General features: G+C 37.8%; 1 protein-coding gene across 7 annotated transcripts in view; it reads left to right on the top strand.

The window, feature by feature from the left end:
- Positions 1 to 12,778, top strand: part of LOC133163222 (transcription factor 4-like) — a 117,686-nt gene extending 104,908 nt beyond the window's left edge. For 2 of the 7 annotated variants that reach the window (XM_061292885.1, XM_061292886.1), the window contains exons 17-21: positions 2,260 to 2,392; positions 4,236 to 4,401; positions 5,470 to 5,699; positions 6,689 to 6,830; positions 8,137 to 12,778. In XM_061292885.1, coding sequence (XP_061148869.1) covers positions 2,260 to 2,392; positions 4,236 to 4,401; positions 5,470 to 5,699; positions 6,689 to 6,830; positions 8,137 to 8,185 — 720 coding nt within the window. In that variant the 3' untranslated portion in view covers positions 8,186 to 12,778. Of the gene's footprint in view, positions 1 to 2,259; positions 2,393 to 4,235; positions 4,402 to 5,469; positions 5,700 to 6,688; positions 6,865 to 8,136 lie in introns of all 7 variants that reach the window. The other 5 variants (XM_061292888.1, XM_061292890.1, XM_061292889.1 and 2 more) reach the window with 3 other exon arrangements.
- The last annotated feature ends 2,014 nt before the right edge of the window (positions 12,779 to 14,792 follow it).

Genomic DNA, 14,792 nt, shown 5'->3' with positions numbered 1-14,792 from the left:
TGCCATTTTACATTTGGGGATCCAGGCAATGATGAAAGACAGTGATTGGGGAAAATAAACACAACAAGAATGATGAATGGCAAATTACATGGAAGGAAGCATGCAAATGTATGGATGGACAGATGGAAGACAATATACGCAAACAGTGACAGATACTCATCATGGCCGACATTTTGTGCAAGTAAACATTTTGTTCATGCAGCGAGGGAACATCGGCATGTGGTTGGCAAGACTATGTTGTTAGCCAGCGGGATTAACAAACAGACAGAGGGATTTGTTTTTCAACACAATTTTATTCATAAGTGGGTTGCAATGCAAGACATGCACTAACCTCTTTAGAAATCTCCATGCCAATATGTCATAAGATCCTTATTAGTATCAAAACCCTTTTTATTATTTGTTCAATATGTTTGATTAGATTTTAGAATCTAGCTATCTGCAAAGCTACTACTGATCTGCTGGATGCCCCGGGTGGTCAAAATAGCAAGAATATTCATGTTAATATTATCATTATTTAAAAATGCCCCCCAAAATGGTCTTATTTTCTCCTTCACCACTCCATTCTTCACGCTCAGTGGCTGGTTTGCCCAATGAGCCTAGTCTGCCCTTGGGATAACATCTGCAACAGCCCCTTAGGCCTAAACTGCTGGCCACTAAATTAGTCACACTAAATGAATATGTTTCAGGGAATTTTAGCAATTAAGCTAGCCTACATATTTATTTTATAAGAACATGGCTATATTATTATTATTATTATTATTAAGTGTCACCATAGGCCTTAGGCTTTAGGTCACCCGATCTCACCCACTCCCCCCCCCCCCCCGCACGAAAATAAGTGTTCATCCACTACACTAGGTGGCAGTGGCGCTATCATTGTCAAAGTGTGTGCAGGGAATAAAGTCAGAGTCAGAGTCACGTTTTTCTTATTTTTATCATTTATTAGGGTTACAATGATATGCAAAAACATTGATGGAAAGTTGAGACGATCCAAAATATTTTCCCATATATATTGGTGGTTATTTTATTTTAATTTTTCATGTGAGTGGTGGGACAATGTCCTGGTGTCCTCTGTTTGCTACCCGCCACCGTAGCCCGTCTCATTTTATGAGAATAAGATTATACATCTGTGACATTGAGAAGGGACTGCCTCCATGCATTACAGGACTGTACATCGTGCTTTATGAATCCTAACAATGGTTTTGCTGATCTGTTCAAAATACAACAAAGATCTTTAAAAGTATAGGATGTAAGACCTTCTTAAGGATGCCGACAAAGCTGGCATCAGAGACACATGTACACAGGCACGGGCACACTTAAAGAGGGCCCATCTCGTGCCAAAACTGTGAATCCCCGCTGGAAGCTGCTTGGTGCCCTGGGAATTTGAAATCCCACAATCAAACATATGGGCATTAAGATAATTGTCAGTTGTTGTGTTGTAGTGTGCGTGCGTGTCCGACAGATGGATAGGATTCAGTCAAGCACACGTGCACACACACTTGTGCACGTACACACATTCATATTCATTCACACAATTGCACCCCACTCACTATATGTCCCTGAAAAACACCAAGGAACAAAAAGAGACCACACACAAGTCGAAAACACACATGCCCTGACAGGCAGATTCGATGGGACAGTGACACACGCTGCCCTTTTTAGTTTGGGCTCTTAGAAAGGTAGATCATGCCCCCAACAGGCCAATGGCAGAATTACAAGAATTTGGAAATATTGAAGCAGGTTTTTAGCATTTTCCAAAACTGTCAATGTTTTGAAACGCATACAAGAAAATACATATAGGGGGGTACACCTGAACTAATGTTATGTCAGTCATAGTGGAATGAACTGAGACAAAGAAAAATCATGATGATTATTTATTCATGCTAAATTCGCAGTGTTAAACAAGAGATGTTGAATGATTCTCAGTTTTATTTACATTTTATGGCAAAGGGCTTTCCTTTTGTACACATGACAATAAACGCTTTGTATATTTGAATAACGTGAAGCACTATTTACATATACTATTTATTCACAGAGGAGTTACTTGCCTGGTTGAGTAAACTAGCAAAGTTGATGTTAAATATATTTTTTAAATTAGTCTGAAATATTTTTGGAGACTTTTTTGCATACATTCGTATTTGTTGGCATGAGTAAAATGCATTAATAGTGAGAGTAATAAAACAAAACAAAGACCTATTGAAAAGTTTAAAAATCTGTCGCCCAAGCAATTTCAAACTGTCCCTTCTTTTGTCTGTCTCCCAGGTGAGCTCTCATAGAGAAGACGGCAGTATGGGTCCGTTACGTGGTGGACATTCGATGGCTGCAGGTCAGGTGCCTCAGTTGCCTGCTCAGTCCGCCACTTCGCCAGACCTCAGCCAACCGGACCCTTATCGTGGTAAGTCCTATCATATTACTAATTAACACAAATAATCATCAACCTTTTGTGTTTCTGTGACATTTTTTGTTTTAACAACAAATCATGAGAAGAAACAAAAACTCACTTTGTAATTTGGTCATTTCAGGCAAAAGTAGACATACATAGTAATTGAGACCTCGGCTGGCAAAGCTCACATTTACTAAGTACTAAAACACTAAATATATATACGGCATGAATATGGAGGAGAGAAGTGTATATGAGCGCAATGTGAAACAAATTAGCCCTGAGCTCTTTTTAAAGGCTGCAAATGAGTTTGCTGGCAGCAAAGTTCAGCAAGCAGCAACCACAGCCAAGTGTGTAATGAGGTGAGAGACAGTGAAACACACACTCAAGCAAAAAAAAAAGACACATTGCGCCTCATTTTAACACACGTGTGTGCATGCATGCGCGCGCACACACACACGCACGCACACACACAGTGGTAATAGAGGTGTTCAAGGCTGTGGAAAAAAGGACTATTAAATATTTTGGCAGGCAACAATTTGAAATCAGTGATTAACAATGAGTCTTTCTAATATAATAATTTAATAAACTATATTATATATCTAATAAATTATTCACACTCCTAATGCAATCTCTTTGTATGACTTATATCCAGATATACTCAAATGTAATGTAAAATGCCAAATATTCTGAAATGAATTAGGATTTTCATCCCTTTATTGGTTGATTCAACAACCCTGAGCCATTACCTATTCAAAGAGCACTTGTGTTCGTGTCTTGCAGGACAAGTGGTCTATTAAAAAAATTGCAGTCACCGTTTCAAAACTGGACTTCCATCTACGAACTTTAGCAATACATAATAATTATTAACAAAATAGTACACTTCATTTGTTTCCTTAAAAAACATTCAAACCTGGACTATTCATCTGAAAGTGTTCATCAAAAAAAGTGGCTACACAGAATTCTTGAAACTAACATATATCCACAAACTCACAAACGTGTTCAGTCTCCACCCATGTCTGGGTTTATTCACACTTTGAGACGCACAAAGTCTCTTTCACATTAAGCTCATTGAAATGCATCTATTTGTCCACAAACTAACAGTCATTGTACTGACGGACACATGCAAGCCAAACACAGGCTGTCACTCAAAAATGAGCACAAAATGCCTCCAGTCAGGCAGACGGAGATTCAAAATGGCCGACAGTTGGCGTTGTATGTGTGGGAACAGAGGAGAGTGTTCTGTGTTGACAGAAAAGTTGGCAGCCTCCCAGTTACCGATTCATACAGACGTCAAATAAAGACTTAACTGTTCTACTGAGGAGAGAGACGAACAGGAGGCTCGAGCAGCATTTACATTTGCACTACAGCTTGCATGCAGTCAACTTGCTCTCTGTCAGATCTTTGTCCGTTTCATAATACTCTCCTTTTATTCAACATTTACAATTTAATTCTTTTCATAAGACTTACCAAAAATATATAAACACTTATACTCACACTTTCATTTTCCAGCCTTTTTGTCGTGGCAATAATATATTCCTTGTTTGGCACGCTCAAACATTGCGAATAAAAAACTCTCGAATCTTGAATATTGATATAGTGTTTATGTATATTCAGTAAGAATGGGTTAATAGAATCGAATACAGAAGAACAAGACGAGAAGAGATTTTTTGCAAAATTTCTGATTTAAAATAATGCCTAATATAAATTTTCCAGTTTTTAAAATGTTTTTTTTTTTTATTATTGAGCAGACTGCAAGAAAAGCAATGATCCATCTCTCTCAAAAATAGTGTGCACACATCCATGGCTGCATCTATCATTCAAACACCTCTTTTTTTTTTTTTTTTGCTCTTTGCAGCTCTGTCCGGAGGCCTTCAGGGCCAGAGCACGTCCTCCATCAGCTCCGAGATCAAGTCTGAGGACGAGGGAGATGAGAACCTCCTGCAGGACTCCAAGCCTTTGGACCCGAAGAAGGAAGACATTGACAGCAAGGATCTCAAAGGACTTGATAGGTCAAGATCTAGGTAACCCGCCAAGCTCTAGATGTTCGCTTCTATCAAAACTCTTATTAGGCTGGTTACCCAAATCACCTCAGTTCCGAGAGACCCTCCTGAGTTGACAAACACTGTTAAATAAGGCTCTCGCATAAAGAATTGATTAGTCATCTTGTATTTTCTGAAAATGTTTTCAGACTCGAAAAGACTCAAACAAGGAAGGGCTTGAAGTAATGAGTGGTTTTGAGATCCAGCCTCTAGACTTTGATGAAGTGACCAAGTGTGACGAGAAGCAGCTAAATAAATCCGCTAATACTGCGGCGTTTTGCTCGAAAGCCACCAGGCAGCTCTGTTTTTGGAAACATGGCCGCTGCTAATTGATTTGAGTTAAGCCAGTGCTTTTGGCAGACAACCACAGCAGCACGGTTGAGACAAAACAGAGGTTTCTGGTGGACAAGAAGCTCTTGTTTGATCCCGTTTGACTCTCCATGGTCTTGAGCCTGGTTTTAACTGTTTCTCTCACACACAGAGTAGAACCCACCACCGATTTTCTCAAAGAAGTGCTACGTTGCATTCAGGGTATTGGATTCTTTAGGTAGAATAGAATTCTATTGCAATGAATGGATTGATTTATTCTTTAATGTGGTAGTAAATAATACAATTCACATTACAGAACGAAAGTCATTTCAGTTGTGCAATTGTTTTGTTGAAGTATCTGCACAATCCAACAAATGCAGTATTCAATAATCACTGACATTATCAGTGTGATTGAACTATTCACAATCAAAATCTGAATGTTTGTTTCCCACCCTGGATGCAGCTCAGCAGCCTTCACGCCTCCAGTAATATATATATATTTTTCCCTGGAGGTTAGATGAAATCTGAACCATTTGGATCCCAAACCCAGAGACTTATACATGATGATGGCGGTCATGTAATCGATGATGTAAATCGCTGATTTCACAATCTCTATCATTTTCACCACCGGGTGAAAAGAAATTACCTTTAAGCTGAACTTCCATCCTCATATCTTACTCCCATACCCCGACTCCTTCCGCCCCTCCCCCTCATTTTTATCCACATCAATGGCTACCATAGCAACAACGACGATGAGGATCTATCTCCAGAGCAGAAGATGGAGCGGGAGCGAGAACGGAGAATGGCCAACAATGCTCGAGAACGCTTGCGAGTACGCGACATCAACGAGGCGTTCAAGGAGCTGGGCAGGATGGTCCAGTTGCACTTAAAGAGCGATAAGCCGCAAACAAAGTTGCTAATCCTTCACCAGGCCGTGGCAGTCATCCTCAGTCTGGAGCAACAAGTCAGAGGTCGGTGTACCTTCCAGCAGTATGCACAGAATTGGACCACAGTATGCACTAATTTCCGAACGTAACAGCAAATATTCCTGTGATGGTGGTGATGCTTTGGTTGTCTCTGTAATTAGCAACAATAGGCAAGGCAAGGTAGCTTTGTGTCTAGGCCCATTTCATACACGAAGTAGCTCAATATGCTTCACGTAGTTAAAAATACAATGTTCAAAGGCATTTACACACTAGAGATTTTAAGGCAGGAAATAAAATGTAGTTTACTTAGAAGCAGAACTTGCAATGCATGAAGATGTTGGAAAAAACAAAATAAATCTACTGCAGAAAGACAATCATATAATTCAACAAAGTAGGAGGATATAGATAACAATATGCATGACTTGTTTTATTTAAGTCCATGCAAGTGTTTTTATTTTCAAATCCTCACATTCCAAGGAAATCCCATTTGATTTCCACAAACCACTAACATTAAACCAATTTAGCTATTTGTAGAACTGGCCTGCGAGCCACTTATGCAGTCCTTGTGGGTGGCCACGTTGCACCGGGTTGATTTTTATCAAATTTACTGAGGTGCATGTCTGTAGAGCTGTGCATCATTTATGCTAAAAAGTTAATTTCTTGTCCAATACAAAAAAAATCATCTTTTTGTAGCACACTTTTTCCTGTCATTATTTATTCCCTAATTCCAAAATATAAAATTAGGAAAATGAGGGGGAAAAAAACAACACAGATTAGATCATTCCAACCCAGTCACAAAGATTGTAAATTTTGAGGGATGCTGCTAAGAAAGTCAAGTAAGTAGTAGTAAATGTCTTTTGAAAGACTAAAATATTCTTAGGTTAGACTGGTAACACACACTGTACCAGGAGATGGCAGCAATGCCATATTCTGCCACGGTTTCTGCTCCTTAGCTTCAAGGTCACCATTGACTTGGTGGAGGTGTTTAAGCATGAAAAATCCATCTGACAGTTTGTGTCTCCTCCAATTTCCAGAGAGAAACTTGAACCCGAAGGCAGCCTGCTTGAAACGCCGTGAGGAGGAGAAGGTCACCGTGGCATCAGACGGCACTCCCCTCTCGCTAGCTGCAGCACACCATGCCGCCATGGGCGATGGGTCAAACCCATTGGGACAAATGTAAAATGCAGCAACATCTTCTCCCCCATAAATGGTCAGAAGATTTCACTTATTCACTAATCTGCTGTTGTACCTTCAACTCAAAGCCAAATTGAATACTTGTTAAAAGTGTCCAGAAGGATCTGAAACTAACAAGTTGAAAAAGGATAAGTTATAATTCATATAGAGTTTGTCTTTGGGCTTTTGGATAGTTATTGGGATAAAAATCCCCCCCCCCCCCGGAAAATAGATTAGTAAAAATAGGTATAATGCCTTTCACTAGTCCAAAGCATTCCAGAAAATGGCATGGAAAGTCAATAGTCAAAAGCCCATACTCCAAAGTTATCTCACCTTTTAGTTAAATAAACCTTTCCAGTTCTTGACAAGTAAATGTGTACAGAGCTGATGATACAACAGCTGTACAAAGGAAACCAGTCATGATTTACTAGTTTTGGTCTCGTCTGGGTACATTGTAACAACAGATTGGCAGTATAAGTGTGATTTTGATGTGTGACTTTATGTTCTGTCTTCATTATTATTGTCTTATTTTATTTGTAGTTTTGTTCTTGGCTGTGCAACACATTTTTGACAAAGAACCAACAAAAAAGAAAGAGTCCAAAAAACAGGGATCCGGTCCTTGTGAAGCCTATCCAGGCTATTTCATTCAGGTGTTTTGGAACAAGGTAATATATGAAACATGCTGGATAATGGCTCAAGAGGACCGGACTTGGAGACCCTTGGTCCAAACACCAGAGTAATACAAAAGAAAATCATACAGAAATACATTACAATTTGATCCAATATTGGTTTTAAACAACATTAATTATTTGAAGTGATTACAAAAATGCATTCCCGGTCCAATGAGAAGTTGATTAGTCCAACAGACCGACATGTACAGGGATTCTTCCTTTTACAACGGCGCTACCATACAACGTTTTTGGATTATGAATGACACACAATGTAATTAGTTGCGCAGCAACGTAAGAATATGTTGCCCTCCGGAACCAGAAAACAAGATTGTCGTTAAAATATTTATAGCAATACTGGCCGGATGATTTATTTCTTCAAATTCAATTATTTGGATTTGTTTGGGATTTGGAATGCTTTTATGTGTTGCATTGCAAAATGACAAAATTCATTTTAAAATGGTTCTGTTCTTGAATCATTTTGCACCTTTTTTCAAAAACAGAATTATTAATTCCATTTTATGTATATATATTTATTTATTATACAGTATATGTATAATATATAGATATAGATATATAGAGCTAGATAAAGATATATACACTCTTTTCTTTTTCAAGTTTTCTCTCTTATCTCTCTCCAGGTCCAAGGTGCCAGAGTTCATCAAAATGATGAGTGACCACTTCCTCTGACAGTGTTTATACGAGCACCTAGCAATCAATCAAACCCAGTCTTGGTTGGCCAAACCAATCAAGATTTTCGGACCAATCAGATCAGCCTCAGTGTTTCCTCTTGTGGCTTCTAATCGTCCTCGTCACCTTTTCCTCCTTCTTCTATCAAGAAAAGAAGCTGCACAGTCATTGGTTGTTTTGCATCTCCACGTGGAGTGAACTCCTTTTGTGCGGAGACCCCCAATGGCCGATGCAAAGAGACAATTTTAAAGCGTCTCTTTGTGGGAGATTTTGTTCTGAAATTACTGCAAAGGTAGAGAAAACCTATGGATTGACCAGTCATTTAAGAAATTCCTTGACTTCTACTATCACCATTCCCAGTTTTAAGAACATTGGGCTTCGATATAAGATACGTGTAGTACTGTCTATGTATAAATATAATAGCAAAACATCTGGACTCGTGCAGTGGGGGGTATAGAGAATAATTACGCAAAACAAAACATATCAAGTATTCAAAGAGATTTTTTGAGAAACATTGTGCAGCCTCAGCATGTCTCTGACTGAATGGCAAACATATGCCACACTGTGGATGAAGCTGTGCCTGACATCCTCTTGGGTGCAAAACAGTAAAACAGTCAGATGGATGGATAGACAAGTAGAAACGAGATCAAACAAAATAAAACGAACAAAGTTTCTTACAAATTATCGGTTATGGATTATAGATTAAGTATGGGTACAAAACAAGGCATTCTTAGGTTTCTAAAATCTTTGCGATGGCAATGGTAAAAGTACTTTTTAAACTAAATGATCTCTATTAAACCAGAACTAAAAAAAGAAAAAAAAAAAAAAAAAAAACCTTGTCGCACAGGTCAAATGTATTATCTAGTTGTTCATCAATGTTTCATTCCATTTCCTAACCATCCATCTTTTTCTGTACCACTTATCCTCATTGGGGTTGTGGGCGAGCTGGAGCAAAGTCCTGCTGACTTTGGGCGAGAAGTGAAATAACCCCCCGATCGGTCAGCATATCATATCCGACTTGCAAAATTGGAAAACCATTTTGAAGAGTTAATTCAAATCTATTAGTCACTTGAACATAATCAACCTGAACTCCAATACTACAAGGGCAAACGTGGATCACACACTAAGGAACAAAGCTACTGAGGAACTGGGGTATTTAAATCACTCAGTTTGGAAATTGAACAAAGAAAAGACCAATCATGCCGACATGAAAAGAATACTATTACATTTATCAAGATTGATGATAATGCAAAAGCTGATGATCAAGGTCTCGAGAAAAATATCCCAATTGACTGTATATATTTGCATTAAATGATAGAAAAAACCCAACATGGAATAGGGCTGAGTAATGAAGTGTATTTTTATACATATTATGCACATTCCACATGAACGCCACTCAAAGGAGTGGTGAGGAATTCCGACCAGGAGTAAAATGGACCAACTTCCATATAGGTTTGAATGGAAAAAGAGAATTCTAGATCACATTGAGGCGATTGTTATGCAGCAAGGGAAGACAAACGAACAATCATCTCTTTGGCGCTATAGCAGGGCTGAATAAATTCTCATGCATTGTTGATTGGTTCATAAGAGAACCCAAATCTCAAAAGTTAAACCCTCTCCTGTATCCCAAATACCTCAAATGAGTGGGCTTTCTCGTTGAACAATTCCTCTGGATGAATTGAGTGTTAATTCTGGCTTCGTTTCAGATTTTAAATTACTTTGATTATGATCAATTGACGTAGTTTTATCAGCATTACATTTAGCCTCTTTGGTTTATTAGGGAGGCATAAAGCACATATTGAAACCTAAAGAAATACAGACTGGAAAGTGAGAAAGCTCTGCAGATAGTGTGCTACCTTTTGTTGTCTCGTCACCTTTTTCCATTTCCTTTTTAGCTTCGAGATCGCTTTTCTACTTTTGGACCATATTTTGTTTCAATTTCAATTTAGACCATCAAACTGTTTAATGTCCAGGGAGCCACTGTATTTTTTAGCCAACCCCTTTTAAGGGCAAATCCTATGGTTTTCTTTCATAAAGAATCATCAAAAGTGTCTGAGCGTTGATCAAAAGTCGTGGCTAGTGCCTGATGGTATAAGGTTGAATATTAAAACAGGTCAAATCTGACAGATAAGGCAAACCAGAATATTGTTTTTATTCCAGGGTTAAGATAAAAATATCTTTTCCCTCCACCGGTTTTAGATCTTCTCAATCTCAGTGCTACTCTTTCTGCTGATCCAAGCCTTAGGATCCCCACCCCCACCCCACCAACCCTCAGAGTGGTCCCAGTGATGCAATTTGAACATTCACACTTCTACCAATGTGCCTTTTTAGAGTTCATATCATTGGAGTCGCCAGAGGAAGAGCTGGTCTTTTATAGGCTGCAAGCTTAGGGAAACCTGTTGTTGGTCTTTAGGTTCTATGCAGTCAGGTTTTTGTACCAGACCTGGGAATTTAAAAAAAAAAAAAAAAAAAGTTTGAAAAAAAGAAATTAAAAAATAGTATTTTTTGGATAAAAACAAACAAAACAAACATAAAGTGTATTTGATGTACTGTATGCTTATGTGTAACTAGAGCGTGTTCTGACAGACACTTGATTTAGCAAAACAAGCCCTCGCCCCCGTTTGCCCTACCCCTTGGAAGAAATCCACTATCCTGAACCCAGCCCAGTTTATATGGTGAACACGTCTCTTCTTGTAATATAGCTGATCCGCTTTTTATCAATATGTGATGGGCTTTTCCTTGAGCCAATGTAGTCTCCAGTACAACGTGTGTGGTTGTATGTTGTAAAGCGCTTTTTTTCTTCCGTTTATTTTTTTAAGGAAAATAATTTTCTTGTTCATTTTTATTTGTATGTTCTGGTTTACATGTCTATTATAGAAAATGTAAGAAAATAGAAATAAAAATAAAAAATCAACACAATTTGCTATCATTAGTGTTGTTCTCTGACAAGCGACAATTTTGGCACGATTAAAAATCCTACTCAATCAACAGGAAGGCACGGAAACTGGAAAAATAATCTATTTGAATAGATCAATTTATATATAAATGTACAAAAATATATACATATATAAGGAGGGTGATTTTTTCCATTTTTTTTCTTTTGCAAATAAGTGTGTGCTTGGGGAGGAATTATTTTTCCAAAGACTGAAATGTCAGGCCCCCAGTGTTACAAATCATCGACAGACTTATTTCTTCTTATGTTGCCATGACAACCTCTGCCTCTAATATGGCGCCCCGCACAGGACAAAATGGCACAGGAGGACCAACACTGCTATCCATCATGGCAGTGACACACAGACATTGTAAATTGTATGTAACAAAGCAGCAAACCGAACCCATATTTTGAGATTGTGTATGTAAAATTTATATTTTTACATGTAGATGTTATTTGTGTTCCTAGAAATGTGGGGTTTTTTTTCAGGAATTAGTATTTCAAAAAAAAAAGTGTGTTTTTAAAATTTGTCACGTTGAAGTCATTGTAAAATGAGAAATTCCGATTTTTTTTTTCTTTTTTAAATCATGTTGAAGATGGAATAGGGATGTAATATGACTCCATATTATGTCCATTGTAATTGTATTTTTTTGCAGATAAATAGTTGTAAATAGTTCCAAATCAAATTCTGTGAGGTTTCAGTGGGGTGAGGACATGCCTGTGAGATGTGACGATGATGATGATAAAGCAGTTTTTAATAAAATAGTATTTGTCTGGTTAAAGCATCGCATTCCAAACTCTGCATTGTCAGTTTTACATCGTACTGTTGTTGTGGTTGCAGACCAGCAGAAGTGTCTGTACCTCCACCAGGAGCAAATTCTTTCAGAGCCAGCCCAGGGCATTTGGTGGGATAGGGGGATGTTGGATTTGCATTGGGGAAAAAATGTGCAAAAAAGCATGCTTTTGCTCTGTTGTGTAAAATTGGACTACTCTCAGACATATTTGTCACAACAGGACCTTGATTGTGTATTGAATTACATTGATGTTAATTTACTTGAAGTGTTTGGAAACAAAAGTGCATCCAAAGAAAGTCCATATAGTCAAGTGACTCTTAGGGCCATGGGCCTGCTCTGACTCCTGTACATTTATTTATTCAAGATGTAAATCAAAGTCTCGCAGAACACAATTCCAAATTAAGTTTTGTAAAAAAAATAATAATAATAACATTGGAGTCGTCTTAGATAAATGAAGCAAGTGTCTGCAAACAATCGTATCAGCTATTTGCCCAAAAATATTTCAGTAGGTGTGCGAGGCAGTTTCAGTTTGTTTTGAGTGTTTGCCAATACAATTGACTGTTGTGTCAAAAGGCCATGCTGCTTTGAATCGGACCTAGGTTGAGTCTGTCAGTGTACAATTAATGTGTTTTTTAAAATAATGTTATTTCCGCAACATTTAATTTCCTATTTTCTATTTGTTTTATGATCATATCATTTCACATTATTGTCATTTTATGTTACCCAATGTGTTTTTATTTCTTCTCCCTCCTTGTTGTACATACTCATCTCATTTCTCTTTTTCGGTGACTGTGCCAAGAGCTTTGTAATCTGTTACTCTGTACCAGTTTTACTGCAATAATGAGTTGAATTCAAAAATCTTCACAATTGTCCTTTGTTTTCACAATTAATTAGGATTTATCAACATTTGACTGAACAATATATGAATCGCTTTTTTTGATCACATTTTAAATGTGGTTCTTTAATTTAGATTTTTGCTGTGTGCATTTTTATATGAAAATTGACTGAGTTAATCTAAAAACATACAAATTGCATGCAGTCAAGTCTTGAGTGGGTTTTTTTCTTATAGTAACTGAGGATAGAAAACATTGGGGTGGAAAAAGCAACTATTTGTATAAATTACAACAATAACATGATAATAAATTTACTTGGGGGACTGTGAAACCTCCTAAAGTAATCAATTACCATATGTGGGGAAAAAAACAGGGATTAACTAAAAATAATAGTCAAGAGTATTTGGTCAATTTTAGAGGAGAGGTTTCCTCTGGGGTTCCCGCTGCAATCCGCCAACACAATCCAACAAGTCCAATTAAATAGCTTGTTGTAAATCCACCACAGTCATTTAGTAATTTGTCAATAACATTAGCATTTGTTTTTCTTTAGATTATACTATTGTACATTCTTACAGGATCCCAAAACATATATCATGTCAAGCAGATTTACTTGTATAGCTCTTATCACAGAAGTGTCTCAGAAGGGCTTCACAAATTGACAAGTTTTAGGGTTACATCCACCGATCTAAACCCATTCAACTATAAAATAATAATAATATATAACAACACTTGAGAAGGGACGCCTACCACAGATCCCAGACAGAGGATGCCCAGGCTCCAATGGATGCAAAGTGAGTATACCGTATTTTCCGCACTATAAAGCGCACCGGATTACAAGGCGCACCGGATTACAAGGCGCACTGGATTACAAGGCGCACCGGATTACAAGGCGCACCGGATTACAAGGCGCACCTTCAATGAATGGCCCATTTAAAAAAAAATTCCATATATAAGGCGCACCGGATTATAAAGCGCACCTTCAACAAATGGCCCATTTTAAAACTTTGTCCATATATAAAATATATACATTTGGCCTGCGGGCCGGATTTAGGACACGCCTGCTGTAGTGGCTCAATAGTGGTCCATATATAAGGCGCACCGGATTATAAGGCTTTTGAAAATATTGGAGGTTTTTAGGTGCGCCTTATAATGTGGAAAATACAGTAAATTAACATCCAATATCATCTATCTGCAATAGGCCTACAGTTTTAATGAGAACAATGTGAGAGTTCATGTCCATCCTCGTTGTGCAACAAGTGCTTTAAATGCCACAGCAATCATTTACAGTAAATAATGTAAACGTTGTTGGTTATATTCTGTTTTATAGATGCGACTGGACACACTTTTCCTTGGATTGATTTCTGATTTGACTACTGTGTTAGCGTACGTAAGTGATACTCCAGTTTTTTTTTTTGTACAACTTTGGGTTATGTCACTGCTGTTGGAATGCAACTCCATTGCAACAGCTTCCTCTTTTCTATGGGTCAGTTTACGGTAGCAGAACACGTTTTCTACGGAATATTGTTTGTGTTTGGATTGGACGAGGCACTTGCAAAAGCACTCTAAAGTACAAATATGGTGACCTCAGCGACATTATGAGTAATGTTTGCCTTACCGTCCATCTACTGACCTTCTCACCTTTCAAATGAATAGCTGTTTTTCTGCTGCTTTCCAAATCTTGTTTGAACAGTCAACTAATTTGTTAGAGATAAGGCTGCCCAAGTAGAGATTGCATATTTTCATTCCAATCCTTGAGTACTTGATTAACGGGTGAATAGTAGGTGTAGTCATCTCAGTCTGTTATTATATCTGGGGCATTTTTAATTAAGCTAACTAAATGAATGTATTGTTTTGTATTAACCATTAAACAACATTGTGACATTTGTTGCGCTCATCTACAGAGATGTAGAACCCTTAGCAAATTTTCTTCTGGTTTACCATGCCGTCATTGTTTAATTATGATAGCATTTATGTCCGCTGACATTATTGATGGATAGAATTTTGCAGCTTTTGGTTGGTCGCCGGATTATATGCTTTTGTCCGAATTA

Source organism: Syngnathus typhle, linkage group LG12 (assembly GCF_033458585.1).
Source record: "Syngnathus typhle isolate RoL2023-S1 ecotype Sweden linkage group LG12, RoL_Styp_1.0, whole genome shotgun sequence".
Classification (NCBI taxonomy): domain Eukaryota; kingdom Metazoa; phylum Chordata; class Actinopteri; order Syngnathiformes; family Syngnathidae; genus Syngnathus; species Syngnathus typhle.
This window is presented reverse-complemented; position numbering and strand designations above follow the sequence as displayed.